Here is a 26,751-nt window from a genome sequence, read left to right on the forward strand (position 1 = left end):
TTACCAACATTGTATTTATGGCATTTACTCTTACACCTTCTCGTTTTTATACCATATAATAATTTGATTGTATTATTGTTGTATATTTTAAAAAACATGACACATACACGGTTAATTAAGCCGACGCGTCCAAACATGCTACAATAGTGTCTTAACTCTCAATCATGTGCTTACAATTACTATAGTGCGTCTAACTAGGTTCAAAATGGCTTTTTAGTTTATATATACCACACAAGCACTCCTCCTTGTATCAATGGTGCCTCTAAACCATTATAACGATGCATCTAACCATTTTAATAGCGGTTATTCCAAAAAGACTAGAGGCAACTCATGCATGGTCTTTTAGGTGCAATGCAAGCATCTGACAACAATATATGTAAGCTCGATGTGTACTCTGTGTGTACGCAGCATGTGTATATATTTTTGTACGTAAAGGTTTTTTTTTCTTTTTTTTAATAGAAAAATACGTAACCTAACTCTCCAATATATACGGAATAGTGTATATGGGATATATATTCTTTTTTTTTTAAATTAAACATTATATCTATATTTTTCTAGAAGATATCATATAATATGTATCAAATAAATCTAGAGCAATATCTACCAGGCATAGGCATGCTTTTACTTTTGTTTTTATTAGCATACATAATATTATAAGTTTAATTTAATACATGATTCTGTTTATTAAAAACTAGCCATGATGATCGGGATTGCATACTTGATCCCCAAGTTATTATAATAATATTATATATATATATACCTGTTTCTTTCTTTCTCCTCCTTATATCATCGATCTATCAAAAACCCTAATATCTTCGGTCGTAAACTTCCTCTCTTTCCGGTAACTCATAATTATTGTTAATACTTTGTTTCCGTCGATCATATGCATATGCAACTTGCAATATTAATATTATATCGTTGTTGTTCCTTTAATTACTCGATCACTAGGTTTTTCTGCATGCATGTTTTATTTTGATAAATATAATCAATGACGGTGGCGAAAACATGATGATTTGTATGCGCTTTAGCCTTTAGGTTTTCAATCTTGGTGTTATTTGATAAACGAATGAGCATGAACAATTTTTTTTAGTTTTTTCTAGTTATACTATCAGCTTATTTATGTTTGTTCCTTTAAATTTTAATATAAATAATATTAGTATATAATTACCTGGTTAATATTATTGGTATGGTCTTTAGGTTTTCAATTTTGGTGTAAAATTATTTCAGGTTTTTTTTTTCTAAACTTGCGTTTTTTGGAGATTGTTTGCCCCACTACTTTCAGAATTAATTGTACGTTGATTTAAAATTTTCTTTTTAAGGGTTTCGTGTTTGGATTAGTTTCCGCTTTAATTAAACATTCATTAACTATTCGTGAACAATTTGGCTGGAAGTTGTATGTTTGCTTATTTAATACACGAAGTAACATGAAAACAGTATTTTTTTTGTTCTTCCGGTTAAACTAATGAACATGATTCGTGTACGTCCGCTTATCGTTGTTTATTTATGTGAGTTTGTTTAAATTTAATAAATGCTTATACACACACACACGCACTTGGTTATTATTGTTGGAAAAACCATCCACTAGAGTTTGTATTTGTGATCATCAATTATGTTCGTTTAAGTTTGTTTGTTTACGTTTGTGAACTGCTCATGTAGGTTTTTAATGAACAAACATGAACAAAATAATTTGTGTGATTATATGCTGATGTTCATGTCCGGCTAAAGTTAAATGAACGAACAGGAATATGACCTGTTTGTTGTATATCCATGTTTTTATAATTTTTTTGGAGGCTTTGCTTGTTGATAAATAAATTGACATAACTTCTGCTAACACTTTCAGATACTTCACAATGGTGGAGCCTCAAGATACTGATGAAAACATTAAAACATGGAAAATCAAGAATCTTATTAAGTCGTTAGAATCTGCTCGTGGCAACGGTACCAGCATGATATCTCTCATCATGCCACCCGGTGATCAAATATCCCGGGTTACAAAAATGCTCAACGACGAATATGGAACCGCTTCAAACATAAAGAGCCGAGTGAACCGTCAATCTGTTTTGGGTGCAATCACATCAGCCAAACAAAGACTCAAACTTTACAACAAAGTTCCTGCAAACGGGCTTGTGCTTTACACTGGGACCGTTGTAACAGAAGATGGCAAGGAGAAAAAGATCACCGTTGATTTTGAGCCTTTTCGGGCTATTAATGTTTCGTTATATCTTTGTGATAATAAGTTTCACACAGAGGCTTTGAATGCATTGTTGGAATGTGATGATAAGTTTGGTTTTATTATTATGGATGGAAATGGGACACTGTTTGGGACAATTTGTGGCAATACTCGAGAAATTGTTCATAAATTCGATGTTGATCTTCCGAAGAAACACGGAAGAGGAGGTCAGTCGGCTTTAAGATTCGGTCGTTTGAGAATGGAAAAGCGGCATAATTATGTGAGAAAGGTTGCTGAGCTGGCAACACAGTTTTATATCAATCCTTCAACCAGCCAGCCCAATGTTTCAGGACTCATACTTGCTGGTACAGTTGAACAAAGCCTGGTTTATGTTCGTTTATTTAATAAACGAACGAACTTGAACAAAACTTTTTGTTTATTTAGTTAAACGAATAAACATGAACACATATCTCGTTTGTTCATGTTTGTTTAAGTTTGGTCGTTTACGTTCGTGAATATACATTCATTAAAGGTTTTAAGGCCATTACAATATAGTCTAGTTTTAGTAACTTTTTAAGCCCATTTAATTTGTCTATGATCAGTTATGTTTGTTCGTTTACATTCATAAACATCACGAACAAGAAAACTTCGTTCGTTTAATTGTTCGTGTGTTTGGTGAAATCTAAACGAACGAACACAAACATACTTGGCCGTGCTCGTTCAGTTCGTTTGCAGGCCTATTCTTATTAATACTCTACTTGCAGGGTCTGCTGACTTCAAGACCGAACTTAGTCACTCTAAGATGTTTGACCAGCGTCTCCAGGCGAAAATCTTGAGTATTGTTGATGTTTCCTATGGGGGAGAAGACGGTTTTAATCAAGCGATTAATTCGTCAGCTGAAATTCTTTCAAATGTTAAGTTCATGCAAGTGACACACTTGCTAAGAAAGTACTTTGAACTACTAAATCAAGATACTCATAAAGTTGTTAATGGAAATGACACATTAAAGGCTCTAGAATTAGGTGCTGTTGATAAACTAATAGTTTGGGAAAATCTTGATATTCTTAGATACACTTTAAAGAATATCACAACAGGTGAAGTGGTTATTAAGCATTTAAACAAGGATCAAGAGGCTGATCAAGAAAACTTTAGGGGTTTAGAAGTTGAGGAAAAAATGTCCTTGCTTGAATGGTTTGTGAATAATTATAAAAGGTTCGGTTGCACGCTTGAGCTTGCTACTGATAAATCACAAGAGGGAAATATGTTTTGCAAAGGTTTTGGTGGAATCGGTGGGATTCTTCGTTATCAGTTGGATATTCGTTTGTTTGATGAGGCGTCCGATGATGAGGCGCCTGATGATGAGGTGTCTGATGATGGTGTGTCTGATATTGAGGTGTCTGATGATTGCATGTCTGATGATGAGGTGAATGAAGATTCTGAATAGCAATCACTAATCCCCTGCATGCCGGTGCAGGCGAATGAGGTACACCTGCACCTGGCGCGAGTTCTCAAGCACGATGCTGCTCGTGTTGAGGTACATATATGAACATACTTTTTATCTTTTTTATAAACATAATCATGAAACTGGTTTAATGTTTGATTTTTTATTTAGGAGCTAATGTTGGAGAAAAGTTATGTGAAGATAAGAGGTGTTGATCGTGTGTCTATGGAGCCGACGAGTCAAGCTGGATCGGGTCTAGAGCTAGCTCCGTTACAAACGGTTCATATAAAGGAAGGTGAAGGAAGCATTCCTTGAGCATATTTTCATGGCTGTCTAAAGGTTTCTTGCGGTGGTTAAGAAGGTTCAACTTTTGCATGCTTTTGGCTAATAATATGATGGGCATGTATGACATTTAAGTTTATTGTGTTTGCTGATAATAAGTTTGAACACATGCGTAACGTGTAGAAGATTTAAACGTGAATCGACTCGAGTACTTGTTATGTGGATTGTTATCATGTGTTTCCCTTTATGTTTTGAGGTACTGGTTTAAGTTTATGATATATAAGATTTTTATGGTTGATGGCTTGATGCATGGTGTATTTATACTTATTCTCTTGTTTTGAGTGGCAGTGCACATGGTTTATAATTATAAAAGTTTCTTTGTTATATAATATATATAAGTTAGTGAAATTGTAGTTTACGGGCTTATAATAGTGTTTAGTTTAACAGGATTTGGTTAAATGCAACTTCATATGACGTACATCCGATTATACAGGTGTGTACAAGTGAATAAAGGGTGGCGACAGACCAAACTATAGTGAATATGAGACGTGCAAGATAGACTTTATGGTGTAGGTTGGGCCGTTTGGGTACATTTAATTTCACGATACTATACAAAGATGTTTAGCACGCCGTTGATTTTTAGAATTTGAAGTTTGAACTAACTTGTCTAGATGTGATACATTCATTAACCAACTCTGCTAAATGTGATACTCATGTTGCTGGTAGGTTTGATGTACACCTTAAATGACCCGTTCATGTTAATCATTTTTGCTCTATTGATCATATGCACATCGATCTATGTTGATGAATTGATGTATGATATAAACATATGGATATGTGTATTATCATTTGTATAGCATGCTCATATTTTTATGCAACGACATATAGGATTGATTACTGATTAGGGTAGGGTGAATACCTCCTTTTATAGTTGAGCGATTCTCGTAACTATAATCTTAATAAAGCCAAAAAGCCAATAATAGTTGCTTATTTGATCCAACAAGTTTTATAACGATTCAAATTTAATTATATATTTCATAGCCTCACAAGATATTTATATATCTTTCTATTCATTACACTCACAAAATTAACTATAAATGATCACTAATAAATGTTTGCTAACTCTCATAACAACTTAATATGTTGCTCCAACCTTCAACCTCTCATACCAACTCACTATCAAGTCTTGATACATGATGCATCAACACTCGTTGAAATTTACCAACAAACTTTGAAACATCGGTCAACAAAGCAGTTGATGTGAAATACACACGATAATAATGTGACCGAGTTGTACAATTCTTAAAACACTTATCTCTTTTATATGATCAACGTACCATCCCATGTTATATTTTCTTCTTGTAATCGACATATAGAAGTTTTTGAGCATATCATTCGCCTTAGATAGGTTTAATAAATACTTATAACTAATCCAAAATCCAAAGAATAGTTCGAAGTTGAAGAAATACTTAGACATAGTTAATGTGCACGTTACCTATTGTAATTACAAACTTGTTTTACATCTAAGTCGTTTGTACTAATTATTTAATGTAAAACTGATTCTTAAATTATTGTGTGTGTAAAGGATTTTAAAGTTCGTTAGCATTTTAACACATTTTGCATTTAGCGCCCCTTAACCCATGATGGTAGTGGTATGCCACTTGTTAACCTTTTCCAACTCATCTTTAACACCATAGACGTTAAGCTCTATACTATATGCCGTAAGAGCATGCACAGTGGTCTAACGTCTCCACACATCAGCCAAAAACACCCCAACACCGTTACGGCCTACGGGAGGGCGTTTTGGTGACTTTTTGAGTGCTCCCTTGGGGAAAATAACGGCCTTGGACGAAAACTTTTCAGAAAGTAAACCTTATTTAAGTTTGTAGCCATTGAGTATCGAACACATTATTATTTTTTTTCGTAGTATATTTAATTATTTAAATTAACCATTATTTTAGTTAAAGTAAGTGAGTACACACTTTACCTCATCACACAAAGTTTTTTAGCAATGCCGTGACATTGACGGTTTTCATCCTGTCGTAGAGCTATTACTGGCGCCCCTAATTTATATATTAACAACTAGGATAGGTACCCGTGTAAAACACGTGTTATAATATATAAATTTATTTAAATAATAACATCATGTGAAATATAAAAGATATGTTCAACATATAAAAATATAATATATTGTAGAATAAATTACACAATACACAATAGGGAAATAAAAAGTTGAAAATTCATAAATCTTTAAATATTTCTTTGTATACAATATTTGTAATTTAATTTTTAACTTTATCCTTCATACTAAAATTAGTAGTTTCACTTTGTTTTTGGTTTCAACTCTAGATAATGGAACACATAACTGACCATGTGTTAAAACAGGCTGTCTAAAAGAAAAAACCAACAAACCATCTAAAGCGATTGACCTTAGAATTTGTTAATCTTTATTGCAAAACAAACATTAAGTGAAAATTTCTTTCTTCAAAATTTGAAATTAATTATTTTATCTAAATTAATGTGAAAATTCGTTACTTATAAAAGCTTAATATTAATAACTAACACAATGTATTTATATAAAACAAAATAATTTGTTTATGTTGGTATTAAATTTTTTAAACCAGAAAATAATTATTAAAAAGAGAAAATAACAGATCAAATAGTAAAAAAGAATACAATATGAAACCATGAATAAAAAAAAGAAATATATATTTAATACGAAAGAGAGAGAGAGAGATAGATGGAAAAATTTTGTAAGAATAACTCATGTATAATACCATATACCATTAAGAATCGTGTAGAACACGAATTATACTAAATCAATTTATTTAAATAATAACACAATCTCTAAATATTTTTTTGTATACAATTTATTTAAATAATAACACAATCTCTAAATATAGATATAGATTTTGGGAACCTTTATGCATTATAGCCTTATAGGTTGTAAACCTTGCTTCATCTTTTGTACACCACTATCCATTCTCTCTTTTGTTTTTATATATATATACCCAAGAAGTTTCAAAACAAAGAATTGAACTGGTGTGGTGGAATAGTGGCTTGGTGGGTTTTTGTGAATTAACTTTGTTTTTACATGCTTTACTATTTAAATAAATAAATATAAATGCTTTAAGTAACTTTGTTTTTGTATAGATACACATGCAAGTAAATTTTTAAACAAAGAATTCAACTGGTTTACGTTGTATAATAGTAGCTGGGTGTGAAGCCATAGGTCTCTTCGACACTTAAGTTGGCCGATTTTCAAGCTTTATTTTTCATAAATATAAATGTTCACATAACTCTATTTAGTTTTAAACAAATTCATGTTGTTGTTCATGAACTTTATAGTAGTTACTGTATATTCTATAAACTTTAATAAACTTACTTTTTTTTATTAAAAAGACAAACCGCTTCATATGCAACCAACAAATAGTTTGTCGCTAACCTTTCATAAAAAAAGGTAAACAAAAAGCTTACACCCAGCCCCGTTGCAAAGCGACAAATGAACCAACTAGTTAATTTCTACTTGAGGAATCAGATCTACTAATTAAGGGTTTGTTTGGTATGAGTTTATGAAATGAACGAGTGAATCGAATGGACAAAGAAATGGAATGAACAAATGAATGAAATGAATAATCACTTTATTATTATTTTTTTTTTACTAAATAGTAAACTATACACACACATATTTTTGTCGGTTAATGGAACGGTAAAAACATAATACGATACAATAATAAAAATATAATAATTATTATTATAATTTAATTATACTACAAAATAATAATAATAATAATAATTGTTGATAATTTTTCATTCCATTCATTGAAGGAATGAAAGATAAAACGCTTTTTACTAATGACTGAAAAATGTTATATATGAAAAGAATTTCATTAGGAATGATTCATTCTATTGATTAATGGCAACCAAACATGCTTTATTTCATTTCTTTGGAATGATCCATTCTATTCCGCCTGTCATTACTTCATACCAAACACTATCTATGTTTATTTTCACCATTTTATAAATTAATTATCTTTTAACGGCTTTAAAAAATATACAATTAACCAGTGGTAGGAGGCTTGGGGGTTTTTCAGTAGAGATCCAAGTTCGATTTCCACTTGAGTTACTTTTGTGGATTATGACAATAAAGAATTTGAGCTAGGCCTTGTGCGAGCAAGGTTGTCAGATCGAATTTTGAGCCCACCTGGGTTTTCTTCCCACCGTGTGCTACGTCAGAAGGTTCTGCTCTTGTGGTGGCACAACGACTGTCAAGTAGAAGGGCAGCGGTTTGGTTTTCCGGGGGAACGCCCAAGCCAAACTCTGAAGCCAACATGAGTCCGGTTAAGACAACATAGTCTAAACAGAGTGGGACAGCAAGACTCTCCAAATTTAAAGAGTACGATAGCTTAAACACACGAAAATCACCTTTTAAAAAAAATTAACCAGGTTTAAAAAATGGGTCCTGCTAGGGACACCCCACTTTTTGCTAAAACACCCACCAATACGCCCCGATACGGGGCGTATTGGTTGGTTTTTCTAGAAAAAACCACCAAATTTGTCTTATTATGTTTTTTGTCTTATTATCAGAAGGGGCATATAGTCCTATACGCCGCCTCTGATATATTTTTTTAATTTATTATTATCATTATTATTGTTGTTATTATTATTATTATTATTATTATTACTGTTATAATTCCGATGAGGGTGCTGTAACATCTCGGATTTTTCGTATTTGTATTCATTAAACCGATTCGGGATCGTAATTCGGATCTTTCGAACTATTTAAAACTTGTATTTATTGGTATTTAACTTGGTTTAACTTATTTTATAATTTTATAACTTTCAATTATGTCAAATGTCCCTTAGAAACCTTTAAAATTGCTTAAAAAAGGCTAAAAATCGCATTTTCGGGAACTACATGTTAAAGTCAAACATCTTTGATTAGTCAATTTCTCATGCTTCTGGTCGAAACCGACTTTCGGTCTAGAAGACTTTTATTTTTGTAACAAAATTTTAAGGCTACTGACCAAAACCTGACTTCTGACTCGCTGTTCAGATTCTGGTTAGTACCAGCTCGCTTAAACGTTTAATTTAACATAACCGGAGTTCTAAACATACGTCTGGATCGATTCCCCTAGAACCTGAAACTTTGAGATATGATAATATAAGTAAAAACGAACTTAATGCCGCTGGATCGATCCAAACGGATGTTTAGAACCCCGGTTATGTTAATAACAACAATAAATAATAATAATAACAAAAAATAATAAATTAAAAAAAATATATCAGAGGCGGCGTATAGGGCTATACGCCCCTTCTGATAATAAGAGAAAAAACATTATAAGACAAATTTGATGGTTTTTTCTAGAAAAACTAACTAATACGTCCCGTATAGAGCTATACGGGACGTATTGATTGGTGTTTTAGAAAAAAGTGGGGTGTTTGTAAAAAACCCCTTAAAAAATAGCAATAAATTAAATCAAGTTACCATACCTTAAAGAACATAAATAGAAAAAAAATTATTGTAACATAATGACACAACCTTCCAGAATCCCAAAAATCCATTCCGATGGATTCACCTTTTATTTTAAGATATTATTTATATCATACATCATAGACCCCCCACACCAAAATAATTAAAATAATAATAATTATTTAAAGACAAAAGTACTGTCCTAAGAAACTGAGTTGATTCTCAAGTCCTCACCAACACAACACCTTTGAAATCTTGTTTCTGTGTTCTACTTCTAACACTGTACTTGTTTCCTTGATCTAACACATGGGTCGTAAAGGTATGTTTGTGGGTTCTAAATCTTAACGCCTTTTAGGGTTTTTGTTGAATCAAGATTACAACTTTTTCTTTATTTTTTTTTGTTATAATTTTGGGGTTTTTCATTAATTGTTTAAGTCAGGATGGTGCATAATGTAGGTTGATTTGTGTATAAAGAGGTGCAATTTTGTGGGTTTGTGTTTGAATTGTGGAATTGAGACTGATTAATGGATTAATATTTGTTTTTTTTTAATTTGTTTAGTTAAAAGTTTATGAGTTTGTTTGAATACCCAACTAGTTGGCTATAATTTTTATTTTACTGTTTTATAAATTTTGTCAGCATAGAATGTATATCTTTATGCATTTAGATTTGCATGTCAAGAAATTTGGGTGCAAATTGTTTTTTTAATGATTTTTTGAGTATTAAATTTTGGAAGTGACAAGTGAGATGAAAACAAAAGGGATTTTTGAGTTAAGTTGCTATGATTGCTTTAATGGTGGAAATTTGTGTTTATAAATTTAGACTCTTGTCGTCTTTCAATTCTGTGTTCCGGTTTAGGTTATAGAATGTATCTTTTATAGGTTAGAACTTGGATTTTTAAGGATGGTACTAAATGTTACAATCTTTAAAAATTTAGATCCTTGTGTTTGGTTTTATCTTTGATTCAAGAACTTAGATTGTTCAAAGCGATCAAAGATTCGGGAAATTTGGTTTCATACTTTTACGGGTTGTAAACGTATTTAATCGTTCTTCTTGTGTGTATGTATGGCAGTTATAATCTTAGGTCTTACATCTTCCCATATGCTTGTTTTTCATATCTTGGCTCGATTAGTTTCATTAAATATCATAAACAAGGTCAGTCTGCGTAAATGAACACTTTAAAACTTAGCCGTTGTCCTAGTTGGCCCGATAGCTGGATAATATTTGATAGACCATTGTTTAAATCTTTAAAGTTCCAAACTTTCTTGTCTTTCATCTTTTCATGTTTGGCACATGATCTTTGTTTTAATATATATATATATATATATTTCTAATGTATTTATTTGATGCTGATGAAATGCAGGGGCAATGGACATAGATTTGTCCAAAGAGGTCGGTCCGACCGAGGAGACCGTTGAAGCATTAATGGAATACTTGGTTGGTCCATTGCTGCCTCTGAAGCATACAGACTTTGCAAAGGAAACACCGTCTGAAGCTAAACAGAAATCCGTTGCTAAACAGGTAAAATATTGTTTTCCTCTTTTTGGAAGTTACACGTGTAAAATTTTGTTTCTCAAGAATCTTTATGAACCATTTAATATTTCATTCGTGTTTCATCAAGACCGTTTCTTTATCACATGAATGAGTTTTAGTGGTTTTAAATTTTAATGTTTCATAATATGGATAAAGGTGACAGCTTTGATCCAATTGGTTTTAAATTTTTCGATTTACTAGACCTCAAAAAGATTTGATTTTGTTAAAAAGGCAACAGGCCAAATGGTTTAAACGGGTCAAACACATCGAAAGTCAAGCAAAGTTCATTTTAAAGTTTTGTATCATGTATTTATGTTTATAATAATATAAATATACGAGTGGTAAACATGAAGGTATTCTATATAAATCAAGAGTTTTTCATCATAATGATAAACAATGTTATCACTTTGTACTTCCAATATGTTTCATCATATGCCTATATTTTCCTTCATAATGATTTTTCAATATATATCAGCTGGATTATGTTCATACGGGTCTAAATATTACTTATTGATTGGCTTTCAGGTTCATGCTGCTGTAGTACTTTACAACTATTATCATCATCTAAACCACCACCGAGAAAGTCGACTCTTAAAGTTTGATCAGTTCTGTAAGCTGGCTCTAATGTTCAAACCAAGCATTTTCCACCACATGAAATACACATGTCAACCGGATGATACCGTTTTAAGCGACCCTGAAAATCAGCTTTCACTAACAGAAAAAGCAATTAAGGATGCATGCACCATATCCGAGACTTTGCTAAACGCTTCTGATAATATCTCAAATGTTATAAAAGAATGGCAAGTAACCAAAGTGGCAGTCTTGTTAATAGACTCGAAGAAAGAAAATTGCTTCCTACAGTTTAATAATGGAGTGTGGTTGGTTATTGAAAAAGAACTTTTTCCCGAAAGTAAAAAACGAAAGAAAATAATGATGTCATATGATGAAGAAGGTGAAGTAGGGTATCAAAAGCTTGCGTTTTTGGCTTGTAAAGAAGTTGCAGGTATTATTATTTTTGTATTTTGCTAATTGAGTAGTTTTGGTAAAGATTTTAAAGTGTAGTTACCAAATTAGAAATAAAGACTCTCATGATAAACAAAGTTACAAACTTTATTGATGATTTGATATGATTGTTACAATGAAACAGGAATCCCGTATCGCGATCTTAAGATTTTGGAAAGCCATTTGGTTTATTCTTTGAGTCAAGCAAAGACCGCCACTCGGTTTTACATAGTGCAAAGCACTAAAGAAATCAGTGAAGATAATTTGGTTCCTATTCAAGATGTTATTTCTAGGTTAGTATTACCTTATGTCTATATCTATATCTATATATATAATGTGCATTTTTCTAAGAATCACATTAATGTAGTGTTATTTGTGTAGCTTACAAGGGCCGGTGGTAAAAAAGTGTTTAGGCAGTTGGGTAATTACTCCTGTTGTTGAGTATTACTACCTGCTTCCATATGCTGAGATTATATCAAAGTTGTTCAAAAGGTAACTTATTCATGATTCAAAATTTGATCATAATGAAACATATTTTATTCTTTATATTATCAATATTATTAGAGGAACATAATATTTTCATAAACCGTTTAATATGTATGCAGAGAATCAAATAGCTTACGACATCAAGTAAAAGAGGAAAGTGCAGATGTGAGTATGATTCAAGGCTCACAAAAGTCAACTGAAGGTGGTCAAAGTAAGAAAGTCTCTGATAACTTGCAAAAAAAGTCAAAGTTGGACCCGCAAAATGTGCACAATAGTAATTCAACTAAAGAAGAACCTCATGACATCAAAGATAGCAAAAACACATATCTGGTCAACCAATGCAGTGAGAAAGAAAATGGTCAAAGTAAGAAAGTCTCTGATGACTTGCAGAAAAAGTCAAAGTTGGACCCCGGAAATGTGCATAACGGTAATCCAAGTGAAGAAGAACCGCTAGACAGTAAAGTTAGTCAAAACACATATAAGTCCAACCAATCCAGTGAGAAAGAAAGCGTTGAAGGTATTATAGTCTCCGATAACTTACAAAAAAAGTCAAAGTTGGACTCTGAAAATATGCGCAGCAGTTCTTCAACTAAAGAAGAATCTCACGAAAGCAAAGTTAGCAAAAACGGATATGAATCCAACCAGTGCAGTTATACATTGGAACCTGTTAGCAAGGTGGCAGATGTTGTCATTACTTCTCAAGTTACAGGAAGCCCGGTTGACCAAAAAGTCAAAGATAATAAAACTTCTGTTGGAAATAGTATTACGACTTCTGATATTAAGCAGGAAGACATGAATGAATCTTGCAGAACTGAAGTAAATAATTTATCAAGTGGGGCTGATAAGAGTATAGACGTTGATAAGCTATTAATTTGCTTCCAAAAAGAAAATCGAAATAATAAAGTCCAAACACCACTGAAGGTTTATCGTCATGCAAAACGGTCATCTTCAACAACTTCTGCCAACAGCAAGGTGAATTGGCTTAATTGTGATTTTAGAATTTAAAATATGTATTTTATGTGACGTAACTTCCGCTAGTTTCAGGCGAATCCGAAGGATTTGAAAAAAGCGTCAACCGTTAGTCAAAGTAAAGTTGAAAAGGCTGATGGTGAAAAACAGTCTTGCATGGTCTCACTTAATGAGGATATAAAAAGTCAACCGCTAGTCAAAGTGAATAATAATAATAATAATAATAATAATAATAATATCCTTGAAGACTTTAATTCGACAGTGGATGCAAAGAAATCTGAATTATCAGATGCTGCACTTCGAGCTCTTTTGAATAAAAGACAGAAACTGGTATGCTTTTATATTAGAAGTTCTAACTGTCATGCTAAATATTAATACACGAGTATATTTTCTAGCAGTATGATCAACAACGACACATAGAAGGCGAGCTGGCTTTATGTGATAAAAAGATTCAGGCAATCATGAATGGTGGTATGTCTACATTATTATTATTATTGTTATTATTATTATTATTTATTTTGTATTTTATTTTTTTTTGTTGGCACTTAATTATATATTAATGTTAAAGAAAAAATGATAATAATAAAAAGGAGAAAAATATTAATGATGACTGTTTATTTTGTTTTCCATTTTAAAAGGTGTTGGAGATTGCTTGGGTTTAAAGCTAGAAGCTGTTATTGAGTGTTGCAATGAGATTTGCAAGCAAGATGAGATGCAAACTCAACAACAAACAAACATGCTTGTTTCTAGAAGCTTTCCCGTATTGTCGGGAAAGAGCTTGTCTGAAGCCCAACTCACTTTGAGAAAAGCATGCCAGGCGAGTCTATAAGTTATTTGATTCACATCAGAAGAAAATGAACGGGTTGAAGGGTTGTAAACCCGGGCTCGATGCGCTGATAAATCGAGCTGAAATGTGGAGCTCGAGCCAGCTTGTGGCTCGTCGAGTTGGCACATTTATCATTAATTTTTTTGAACGTTTTATTTTTACGCATACTCATATATAGGACCTAAAACTAATATTTGTAACATACACTTAATGCAGCCTTTATAAACTACATAATCTGTATATACTAAAATTTGGGTTATAATTTATATTTTATTAAAATTTGTGCTTTACTTTTAAATGAACAAAGGGAAATTTTCAATACTTATTTTTCATTTTTTTACACTAAAAGAAGTCATACGGCTTTAAGTTGTAGTTATATATATATATATATAGTGTGTGTGTGTAGATATGTAGATGTGCAAAATTTTTAAACGGGCGAACTTCAAGAGAGCCACAAGTTTTTAAAACAGCCCTATCGTGTTGGATAACGAGTCAAAATGTATAATTTTTCTATGGGTTGACCGAAATACCTTTTTTTTCTTTTAAAAATGATTATTTATTTAACAAAAAAATTGTGTGAAATATGATTCCTGAAAGCATACTATCTCAATAATAATCTATTTTTTAGTACAACACTATGGGAGATTTTTATTATTAAGTAGTTTTATCATATAATCTGAATTTACCAATTTAACTAAATTGTGCATTCTCTTTTATGTTATATTAACACCATAATAAAGTCTTATTTTCCCAGGAGTTGGATGATATCTGTCTATCAAACAACTGGATGCTGCCGGCATATCACACGTCACATTCTGATGGTAACATAGTTAACTAAATTAAATTTTCGTATTTCTAAAACTAGCCGTACTAAAAATGACCCATTTGCCCGTTTTAACTCGTTTCCTGTGTGTAGGCGGGTTTGTCGTTAATGTGACTGTGAAAGGAGCTAACTTTGAATGCTCGGGTGTGAGTGGCAATATACCGAGTATTCATGAAGCAAGAAACTCGGCTGCAACGCATGTGATCATGAGGTTGCAGCAAATGGCCGATGGGACGAAAACCACAGGTTGAGTTTAATGATGTCAGTTTAAGATGATACAGAGGCTGTGTGTACAGCAATCATTTACTATTCCCATTGTATTTCATTGCCGGTAGAGATTTAAGTGTGCTATTTATGGAACTTAGTTGCTTATTTTTCATAACTTGTTATTGTGTTGGACTTCGGTTGTTTGGTTGGTTAAGTGATCAAATAAGTAGTTAAAACGGTTGGTTTGGTAACTTAAAGTTAGCGTTAGCAGTCAACTTAACTAATTTAGCTAGGTAGTTATTGGCCTTTAAAAAACCTCCTTGCCATAATGCAGCGGAACTAGAACTTTTTAATCAGGGGGTCATCACAAGGTTGTTTTCTCAATGTACTCTAACTCATGCTTCTTTTAAAAAAAATAAAATAAAGTAAAAATCTAACTTTCATATATAAAAATTTAACAAAATCCGCTTCTGTCATAACGTATAGTCTTGTTACTTTTAGAAATTTACACTTGTCTAGGTTGTTACTAGTGAATGAGAGTTCGTTGTCACGAGCATTAATGTACATGATGGATGCATTGCATCTATCATAAAGTAAACGTATACCATATCTACGAGTAGCATATGCTGAGTTTGAAACGTGCTAGTTTAGATATAAAAGAGAATCCAAATGTAAGTAACATAAAATCTAATTTAAAGAGAAGTTTAATATAAGTTGTACTTAACTTAGAATATTCAAATCATCTATTGTAATGCAAATATGTTCTTTACTACTACATCACTATTTAATTATCTAGTATCTCTCTAAGCTTTACACTATTCTATCATTATCATTATTTATTTTTAGGATAGTTACTGTTACTTCAAATGGACCTTATACTTGAAAGAGGTGAAAACCTTTGATTCATATATGAAAACCATACTAGAAAGATAAATCACAAGCGTTTATTTTATCATGGTATCAAAGCAGAAAAAACTCTACAAATCTAAGATCTTAACGACTTTGAATCAACCTTCTTCTAGCCAGATTTTCCTTTTCTTTGCCGCACACCATGGCATACGAAACATCCCTACCCAAGTAGCCGAACCAGAATCACAGTTACTATTAACCATAACTAAGGCTATGTGGTTTTACCATATGAAGGCAGTAAGGTTTTAACTAATTACCCCTTCACTTTGACATAGTGGTTTTAACTAAAAATTAAATTTAAGAAAAATATTAAAATAATAAAAACGTGTGATTGTTGATTGGGGGGTGGGCCCCACCTCTCACACCCCTCTCCACGTTAAAGCTCTGGCATAATCACTTTTTGCGCCCGTTGTCAACGCCCACGTAGCATTGTTTGGGGTGTTTAAGTGTAATATGGCTTACCTTTGACGCCCCAACTATCCTCCACTAGTCATTACACATAGTCTAATATCATCGGTTTCTTGTATGTGTTAAATATATGTGCCAATACATCATTCCAACATATGTTAATTATACTTTGAATCAAGGGTTATGCCTATCATTTCATTTTTCCCGTCTTTACATAAAAATAAAATAAAATATTAACCAAGACCATATTTTTTGAAAGTGAATCTTGATTATTATGAGCCTTGCTATAATTATAATTTAAACCTATAAGCATATGGTATTATGGTGTACATATAAAAGTAAAAGAAATGTTTATTATTATTATTATTATTATTATTATTATTATTCGCTTTTCTATCCCTATGGGGTAGAGGTAAGGCTGTCTACATCTTACCCTCCTCAGACCCTAACATAGCTTTGCTATTGGTGGGATATACTGAGTACGATGATGATGATGATGATTCGCCTTGTAATTAAGAAAAGCATGAATAAAAATATAACGTGCAAAGTTAAAACTTATATATTTTATAAGATTATCTATAATGGTTTTAACTAACTTTTTTAGTTAAAATTTTTTAGGCATGCCAATTATTTGGCAGCCTACTCATCATTTTAACGCCATATTATAGAACCACCACGTCTAGTCTAAGGAAGTGCTGATTTATGGGAGACTGTCACGTTATATTTTGCAATTTTCATGAAGATTAAACTAACTCGATAACGATATATATGAAGATTGTATATTTACAAATACTAGATAAAATAAATAAAAATAGTAAATTTCATTAAGTTAAAAAAAACTAAAAAAAAATCTATAAATTTCATTAATTCAGTATAATTTTTTTACATAAAACTAAATACAATTAAAAACATATAAAATCTAGAAATCATAATCCAATCCGTAGTTCCATACCGGTTCACTAATTCCCTTTCTTCATTCAAGGGCTAATTCCAACATTGATATGGTTAAATGCTTGTGCGGACCCATAAACATCTTCAAGTCCCGGTTCGTACGATCTTCTATGATAGCCTCCTATCACGCATCCACCTTGTTCATAATTCTTTCATCGTTTTTGTTTCTTGTCTCAACCGTCTTTTGATGTGCTAAAAGTAGTTATATAAAAACACGCTAATCTAGACACTAAGTAATAAATTCTAGACTCTTAAACTACTAACCGGCAAGTGAACCGATCGACTCTAGTACAGCTAAGTAAGTCCGAATATCGAACCCACATGACTCTTTAAATTAATTTAACTAACTAAATTTAGACTTAACTACAGACACGGCTATTTATATGTTATTATTGGGGGGGGGGGGGGGGGGGGTTACCAAAAGCTAATATTAAATTAATCACTAAGACTTAAAGATGACTTAAACCTAGACTTAATTCAAATGATGACAAACAACCACCTAGGCTAGAATCCCTAACGTATCAATTATCAAATAGTTGGAAAATCCTAAGTTATGGAACTGGGATCTTAAATTATTCACTTAACGAAAACCCGAACAGGACCCTTGACCCTTCTCAATAAGACACCTATGGATCTCTATTAAGTTCTTAAAAACACCAGTTTAATTAAACTCGCTTACGGTCGCTAATTATTTTATGACAAGTACCTCTATAAAAAATCCTACCTTATAGCGCGGAAATCAAAAGTAGTTAAAAGTATTCACTCAACTAGATAAACAAGGCTGAAAAATCAAACCTAGACGGACTCCTTACGAAGAACTAAATCTAGCAATCTTAAACAACCAAGACTTATCATATAATCTATCACCTCTCAGCTATTTAGATTAGCTGCACACTTAGGTCTATTTGATTTATTAATATTGTTCATATGACTTTATTGCAAATCAACCATAAACTAGTCAAACACACACAGTAGATGACCTAACAGAATCCTATCATATGACAGACAATCACCAAGGAAACTGTAAAACAATAAAACTCGTCAAACAATCCTAAGCACACATATGCATCGAAGGAATAACAATAAACCTCTTACTTAATCATAAACCATAACAAAAACAAAATTCAAACTAAAATCCAATGTCAACAAAAGTTCATTATAACCTAGGCGGTCTAAGGGTTTAGCCAACAACCATACTCAAGAGCAAAACAAATAAATAAGGTTTAAAAACTAAATTCATAAAGAAAACAATAAAATCAAACCGAATAATAATGATGTTTGGCTGAGTAGGTGTTAAACCCGGACACTCTTTAGTTAAACCAAGGTGCTCTCCTCTCTGATGTCGAACTCTGACCTCTCTGCCTTCTGTCCTTCGCTTTTTTTTCTCTTCGTAGGGTCCCCCTGCCTAATTCAACTAAAAAAGAAAGACATCAAAATTAGTAACCACTATTATAATTTATTATTATTATTATTATTATTATTACTAATATTTTTAGTATTACTATTATTAGATAAATTATGTTAAACTTTTCAATCATCGGTTTCGAAGTGAAATTACCGTACTTTAGCTCATTGTCTCTTGAAACCATTAAACTCACTCATGAACCAAATAATAATAATATTCAATAAAAACTTGGCTCAAAAGTGTCTAAAAGTAGGAAATATTTATATAATAATATGTATATTTTAGACCACATCATCTTTCTTAGAAGACCCTCCTTCAACGCCACCGCTTTGATAGAAAAGTTAGTAAGAGTCTCCATAATTACATGGCAGTGACGTGAGAATAACGCTTTCACATTTAAAATAAACCTGTAATGCACCTTCACTAGTAAGAAAAGCCAGAGGACGCGTCCCTTTGCAATTTGACCGGATTCAAAAATACAACAAAAGTTAGAACCTGAAAAAAGAAAAAAAAGTAAAAGAAAAACAAATAAAGACTATAATAAAATACAATAAACTCCATGATTTTAACTCAACTTTTGCCTAAATTTTATGAGTAGAATCGAACAATTATTATCCTTGGGGATGTAGTCAAATATAAGTTGATGACCTAGTCTATAAAATTAATAAAGATAAGCTACAAATTATTGTGCCTTAGATGACCTTTCCCATCCTAATCCTATAGTGCTTTTGGATCCACCCAGGGTTGTAAACCAAGAAGAATCTTAACATCTGAAAGATGAGTGAGTGTTCTTTCCCATCCACTCATCTCACACTCAATAATTTATACTAGGGTTATATAAGTTTTTTTTCTATATTATCGGTAAGAATACGACCGGTTAAAGTGGAATGATGTTCCATGTCACCTCACTTGTATGAAGCGTTAAAGGCTGCCAAGTGGAATGATGTTCCATGTCACCTCACTTGTATGAAGCGAGCTTAGGCTGAGGGGTGTGGGGGCTCTAACGGGGGCGCGAGTGGGGGCTCCAGCCAATAATATTGTGACGTGTGGCAGAGAGAGAAACTGGATAAGATGGGTGTTGGAGCCCCCGCTGGAGCCCCTGGCCCTGGTGTGGAGGGGCGCGAGCAGGGCCTCCAGCGGGTTTTTTTTTTATTTTTTTATAAATATATTCAAAAAACGTATTATTAAAAAAACTCATAAATTATTAAAAAAAACACACATTAAAAAAAAACACATTAATATCTAAAAATAAAATAAAAATTAAAGTACTAAAAAAACATTATTCTTATTCTTCGGCTTGGTCTTCTTCGATCAACCTCTTTCGGATACGTTCCTTTTGCTTTTCCATCAGCATTTGATCGACCGGATTTAGGTTACTGAAGTCTCTTGTAAGGAAGTCCAAATCTCTCATTCGGCTTTTTTCCTTTTTGTCATTAGAGACCACCTCCATGGTTTTGTTGAATTTATTGAGGGATTCAACAAGATCGACGATGTTTACGGCTCCCCCCTCAGCCGGTTTTTTCCCCTTGGCGTCCCGTCCCAATGGCTGCCTCCTCGGCGGTGAAGACGTTTCCTCCCCCGCAATGTTTAGGTCGAATCCAACGCGGCAATCCGACCCGGCAGAAGTGCTATACGCTCCAGACGAACTAGTTTTAGTCCGTTTCGGCCATACTTCCGCATCATGGTCGGGCGCCACCAGCTCAACCCACTTGGCACACCTTCTCAACCTCTCCCACAACTTTACATCGTCCCACGTCTTCACCGTCCCATACCTCCGCAGACACTCCTGCTTCCACTCTTCGACAGTGAAATTGTAAACCGCCAAATCATCACTGCCACTTGGTCTCATACGACCGGCGTTCCTGTTGAAAATATTAGTAAACAAGCCGACAAATTTTCTGATTTCGGACCACCGACCCGAAATCATATCGGCGTTCCGCTCTGTACTCCCAACGAGCGAATAGAACGTCTCCCTAACCTTTGTCCAAAAGACCTTGCTCTTTTGGTAGTCGGCTGCAAAATGCATAAATAAATTTGTAAGTCATTTAACTTTTTTATTTAACTTTTTTATTAAAAATCATTTTTAAAAACGTTAAAACAATTACCGCAACGCCGATCCTCAGAAATGACTATCCAAGACCGACACAGGGCTTCCTTCTCATCCGATGACCACGGACTGGTTTTCCGTTTCGTCCTCGGAGTCGAAGCCGAACCCGACCCGTCCGTTGCAACTTGTTTTTTCCGGTGGACGCGTCTCCTTGCTCCCGTAGCATCACCTTGTGATTCTTGTGTCTCCGGAACAACAAAGTTAGGAGATGGTTGTATGTTGGATGGTTGAAAGCCGGATGTTTCTTGCGACCCCGAAAAAAACATCGATTGGTCTGGTGACGACCATAAATCGTCGTAACTATAACCTGAATCTAGGTTTGGGTACCAATTTCCAGCCATGTTTTAAAAAAAAGGTTTGGAAGATGGGTTGATTTTGGGTTTTTTTTGAAGTTATGGTAATTGTTTTATGTGATTTTGGGTGTGGTATGTGATTTTGGGTGTGGCATTATGTTTAGATTTATATATAGTGATACACAGATTTTTTTTTAATAAAATTAAAGACCCCAACGTCTCAATTATTCATCCCAACGGCTCCTTCACGCACCCCAATGCTCCTTTACGCCCCCTTTCTCCCGCTACCGGCCTTGTGCCTGCTTTGAATTCCGCGCTCGCGCCCCTCTCGCGCCCCTCTCGCGCCTCGGTGGTGTGGTGCTCGCGCGCGGATGGGCTCTCGCGCCCCCGCTGAAGCCCCACACCCCTCAGCCTTAAGGTGAGGGCTTGGGTGTGCGGTCAAAGTTCTATGTAACCAATCAATTCACTTTTTCATAATTTTTATTATTTAAATGATTAAAAATAATTATGTTTCTACGTAAATTGTTATATGTTTTAGAAATAAAAGGTTAGTGAGACCATTTGCATATATGAAATGATTGTGCATTTTAGTAATATCTTTCTTTATATAATTTTTTACATATAGTAGGTTAATTAAAAAAATATTTGATTGTCACGTGATTATCATATATGCAAATGTGTTATTCTTTTTTTTTAATTAACCTACTACATGTAAAAAAATATATAAAAAAAGATATTACTAAAATGGACAATCATGCAAGGCACATGCCAAATTCCCCCTTATGTTTACACTTGATTTCTCTCTAAACTAATCTCAACCCTCTATGTTTAAAATCAACGGCCAAGATTACTTTTTATCCTTCACATGAAAGACACATGCCAAATTCCCCCATCATTTTAAAACGTCCATAACTTTTTTTTATTACGTTTTTAAAACAAATTCACCATAATAACGAGTGTCTTTTTATCTTTAATATGAGTACCATATTGTAATATAAAAAAAATAGTGGGTTTTTTACAAAATGTGTTATACAATAGTATTTTTCATTGTGTTTTTTATTCATTGTGTTTTTTGAGTTTTTTCCATTGTGTTTTTTTCATTGTGTCATACAATTGTGTTTTTATCATTGTGTGTTTTTTTTTTTCATAGTTTTTTTTCTATTGTGTTTTTTACATTGTGTTTTTCATAGTGTTTTTCATTGCGTTTTTTCAAACTTTTCCGGCGAAGTGGTGTCGGTGGGTGACGGGTGTGGTGGCAGTGGGCGGTGGAGTGGTGGTGGATGTAGGAGATGAGTGAAGATGTAAGTGGGTTTTTGAAATTAAGTTAAGTGAGTTTTGAGATTAAAGTAAGTGGGTTTTGATATAAAAGTGTTAAGACAAAAATACTCTCATTCCTAGTCTTCTTAGGAAAATCAAATTTCTTATTGGAACCTAACCTTATATAGAAAAACATTGTGAGTTTGAATTGTGACAAAATTTACTTTTAATATTGAGTATGTCTTGGTATAATCTTACACTACCTTCCTTTTATTGTTTTTCTTGCCAACCATAAGTTGACATGTGTTATACTCAACATTTGTTTTTTATTCATTTATAATTTTTGATGCGTTATAAAAATTCAAATATATATTGCTGCTGGTGCTTAACTTTATATACGTGTCAATATAGGTTTCGTTTAAAACGGAGTTACACATGATAATACACAACAGAGTTACATTCAAAAAGTGTGGCGTTCATGCCAAATGAGTCCTTCCTTATTCCTACTAGATTAGTCGCATCATCTCTCCACTTTATTTAAGTACTATGGACACGCGTATAGCTTAGAAGGCATGTTTTAGCCAATCGCTTTAAATTATTCCTTTTTTTTAAACAACTAATAAATTGCTTCTAAATATATTTAACCTGTCTACTACCTGATTTGAATAATCAATTTTTAAAGAAAAAAAACACTTACTATATCAACAAACTAAAACAAATATCATTAGACCAAATGCCTGTACAATTATTTTAGAACATATATATACATACACAACACTAACTTTTTGACTTAAAGATGCAATTCGTCTTCTGGTTCAATGACATAGGGATGATGGTTAAGGCTTGAGATTTTATGATTATAAGTTTGAAACCTAACTCAGGGGTTTTCCCACGGTAGTTGGTTTTCTTGTTCATAGTGTTTGTGTGTGAGTTAGGACTGAAACGTCAAAATTAACATGAATGACTGGCATTCTATTTTAGTTTTAGAAAGAATCACCCGAGTATTTAATGATGACCTCAAATCCCTAGTTTTTTCTTAATCACCCCATATAAAAGCTAGGAGGCTAGCTAGGAGTTTGAGTTTGTGACAGGAGGGTTAAAGTAATAGCATAGCAAGCAGACCTAGAGAATGGAAGGATAGTGTGGGGGTCCTAAACTCTTCCCATCCACATACAAAATCTAGTCTCTTTATACATCACATTAATTATTGAGCAGAAAATAAACCCCAACCCACCAAACCAAACCAAACCAAACCAAACCAAAATCTCTCATTTTCCAACACCACCATCACCACCAACAACAACATCCTATGTGTTTTATGATCCACTACCTGTTCAACAGTATCTTCTCATAGATCTTCCTGCACCACACCAGATCTTATATTTGTTTCTTCTTATGTTCAAAATAATTTAATTTAGTTTGCCATAAATATTAGTAGCTGTGGCTTCTAGCAGGAGTACTAGGCTGTTATCTTCTGACCATTCTGGTGCATTTGCTGACTGGGTGGCTACTAACCCTTCATCCTCTTCTGGGGTCAGGGCTGCCGACCAGGACCTCTCTTTGGGATTCAATGCCGGTCCCTGTCCCTCCTCCGCGGGGGTTCTCCACGGCGGAGGGTCCTCTGGTGTCTGGTCGACAGCCTCTGGACGCCATATCAATTATGGCCTCCAGCCCGAGATGGGAATGTTTGTCGTTGCTCCGGCAACGACAAACCATCATCTCTCGGATCACACGCATCGTTCTATTCATCCAACAATCTCCAACTCCAACACCGGCACTTCAACAGCACTGGGTGTTGGCGTCGGTGTTGGTGTTGGAGTCATCCCACTTTTAGCTGGCAATATCGCCACTAATAGTAATAATAATAGTATTCAGTTCTGGCAAGCTCCACAAAACTATGCAAAGAAATCTATACTTTCTGATCATGGATTTGGCAGTAGTGTTGGTGGCGGTGGCTCGGCGTCAACGTCAGGGTCTACGATGACGTGTCAAGACTGCGGAAACCAAGCAAAGAAAGACTGCAACCATAGGAGGTGCAGAACTTGCTGTAAAAGCCGAGGGTTTGATTGCGCAACCCACGTGAAAAGCACGTGGGTTCCAGCTGCTCGCCGTCGCGAACGCCAGTTGATAATTTCATCTGGCGGCGCGACAACAGCCGCTGGATCATCAGCCTCTACCTCTGGCACCAAGAAGCCTCGACTCGCTTCTCGTGCCACAACTCCTTCCCATACTTCAACTTCTAAAAGCTTTGGCACTAGTTCTAGTCATCACCAAGGTAACTATAACCGAAGCTGTAGTACTTAGGGTTTAGTATCGAGTCGATGGCTTATCTTCATATATTGTAACCCGAAGATTCAAATTTCTACATTAATGAATTAAATGAAGTTTTGCTAATTGTTATGATTGTCTTGCACCGGCATGGTTTATCTCTATATATTGAAACCTATGGGTTGGGTTAAAATAATATATATATATATATTACAATATATATAGATAACACTATTGTAACCCTCGGGTTACAATATATGAAGATAAACCAGGTCGTGCAAGAAAATCGTGACAATTAACAAAATTAACTTCACTTAATTCATTAACTTAGAACTCCGAACGTTATTTTAATTGTTGTGCTATACAAATGTGACAAATGTTTTGTTTAAATGTTATTACTAGATGCAAGTTTTATGCAATCATTGCCGGGTCAAGTACGTGCTCCGGCGGTGTTTAAGTGTGTGCGTGTAACCGCAGTTGAAGACGGAGACGACGAATATGCATACCAAGCCAGTGTAACAATAAGTGGTCATGTGTTCAAAGGCTTTCTATATGATCAAGGAGTTGAAACAAGAGACCAACCCAATGTTGTCACAAATTTATCTGAGTTGCACTTGGGTGGCGGTGGTGGCGGTGGTGGCGGAGGGCGGAATGTGGGTTGTTCGTTAAGTTCACCACCGCTTAATCCGTCGGCGGCTTACGGTTCATCCGGTGGTGGATTGCTTGGTTGACGTACACCATTGTTAAACATTAGTGATTTAGTTCACGCCCAATGTTTTTGATTACTCATGCCTTTTATTTTTATTTAAGTTCAGAATTTTATGGAATATAATCAAAGGGTTTGTACCAAATGTTATTATCCAATCAAATTGCTTGCGACATAATCCGGGTTTTCTGTATGCATGTTTTATGCAATTTGTGCACTTGGCTCGATGACAAAACACGTTAAATTGATATGATATATGTTTGATAATATTTTGACTTTGGTGGCCAGCTTCAATAAATAATGTGTCCAAATCATGAGAGCCTTCCCATCCCATGACTTGAGTCGTGGATTAAAAATCTTGTTAGATGTTAGTTTTGGTTTCGTTTGGTTCGGGTTGGGTTACAGGTCGGATCAAGTGATAAATATATAAATTTAGACAAAATTAAACGGGAAAGTAACACTTTTAAAGACTGTAATTTCTTAAGTGAGCCTGGAGAAGAGACGGATCTAATTATCTTAATGACCTTGTTTAGCCTGTTAAGGAATAATTAAGGTTTAATAATTTTCTTGCTTACCACGTTTGAGTTTCTATATATGAGTACGGCTTATAAAATAAAAGTGGTATATCTTATATTGTGTGCGCTTGTTTCTTTGTTTCGGGTTCTTGATATCGATTTAATCTATGAATTGGTATCAGAGCCATGTTAAAGAACCGAACTTTTTCAATAGATGGTGTTGTTGATTGCTGTCGTACTTTTTATATTAGTTTGATATTTTGTGTTATTTGTTATGTACAAACCATATTATAGGTTGATCTCAACACTATTGATACCTAATTCCATAGGCAATGGCCATTAGGTTGATTGTAATTTGAGTTTGTAAAGAGATACAGTTTGGTGATAAGTTGACTTCCCTATGTCCCAAAGGGTTTAAAACTTTAAATCATGAAAAATGTATGTATTGATAGTCTATAGAAGTATTTAATTGATTTTTTTTGCTTATCGTTTGTACTCATTAATTCACATAAATGGGAATTTATTAATTGTTTCATGTTAATAATAGTTTTTCTTTGTTGTACTTGTTCTCAGTTAATGCAATTGAGGCACATAATTATATAGCATAATCATGTGTTCAAAAGTGAAGTTAAATATAGTAGCTGTAAAGAGTGATGCATCAAGATGATTTTTTCTTTTTTACTTGTTAACTATTATTTTGCTATTGACGTCTATATGCCATC

At 33.8% G+C, this 26,751-nt stretch overlaps 3 protein-coding genes across 3 annotated transcripts; all 3 read left to right on the forward strand.

Moving 5' to 3' along the window:
- The first annotated feature begins 1,850 nt into the window (after nucleotides 1-1,850).
- LOC143580923 (eukaryotic peptide chain release factor subunit 1-2-like) lies at nucleotides 1,851-3,926 on the forward strand. The gene is made up of 4 exons (XM_077063829.1): nucleotides 1,851-2,535; nucleotides 2,935-3,593; nucleotides 3,645-3,704; nucleotides 3,783-3,926. The coding sequence occupies exons 1-4, from the start codon at nucleotides 1,851-1,853 to the stop codon at nucleotides 3,924-3,926; spliced, it is 1,548 nt and encodes a 515-aa protein (XP_076919944.1).
- A 5,648-nt stretch (nucleotides 3,927-9,574) lies between these two features.
- Nucleotides 9,575-15,269, forward strand: LOC143580924 (uncharacterized). The gene is made up of 11 exons (XM_077063831.1): nucleotides 9,575-9,685; nucleotides 10,728-10,885; nucleotides 11,423-11,900; nucleotides 12,045-12,192; nucleotides 12,281-12,391; nucleotides 12,505-13,357; nucleotides 13,430-13,684; nucleotides 13,753-13,825; nucleotides 13,993-14,175; nucleotides 14,921-15,001; nucleotides 15,097-15,269. The coding sequence occupies exons 1-11, from the start codon at nucleotides 9,673-9,675 to the stop codon at nucleotides 15,252-15,254; spliced, it is 2,511 nt and encodes an 836-aa protein (XP_076919946.1). The 5' UTR covers nucleotides 9,575-9,672; the 3' UTR covers nucleotides 15,255-15,269.
- An 8,933-nt stretch (nucleotides 15,270-24,202) lies between these two features.
- LOC143580915 (protein LATERAL ROOT PRIMORDIUM 1-like) lies at nucleotides 24,203-25,539 on the forward strand. Its single transcript, XM_077063823.1, has 2 exons — nucleotides 24,203-24,815; nucleotides 25,211-25,539. The coding sequence occupies exons 1-2, from the start codon at nucleotides 24,218-24,220 to the stop codon at nucleotides 25,537-25,539; spliced, it is 927 nt and encodes a 308-aa protein (XP_076919938.1). The 5' UTR covers nucleotides 24,203-24,217.
- Nucleotides 25,540-26,751: the final 1,212 nt, after the last annotated feature.

The sequence above is a fragment of the Bidens hawaiensis genome, unplaced genomic scaffold, assembly GCF_021521415.1.
Source record: "Bidens hawaiensis isolate Kalapana, Puna unplaced genomic scaffold, B.hawaiensis_p1.1 tig00030763_1, whole genome shotgun sequence".
Taxonomy (NCBI): Eukaryota; Viridiplantae; Streptophyta; class Magnoliopsida; order Asterales; family Asteraceae; genus Bidens; species Bidens hawaiensis.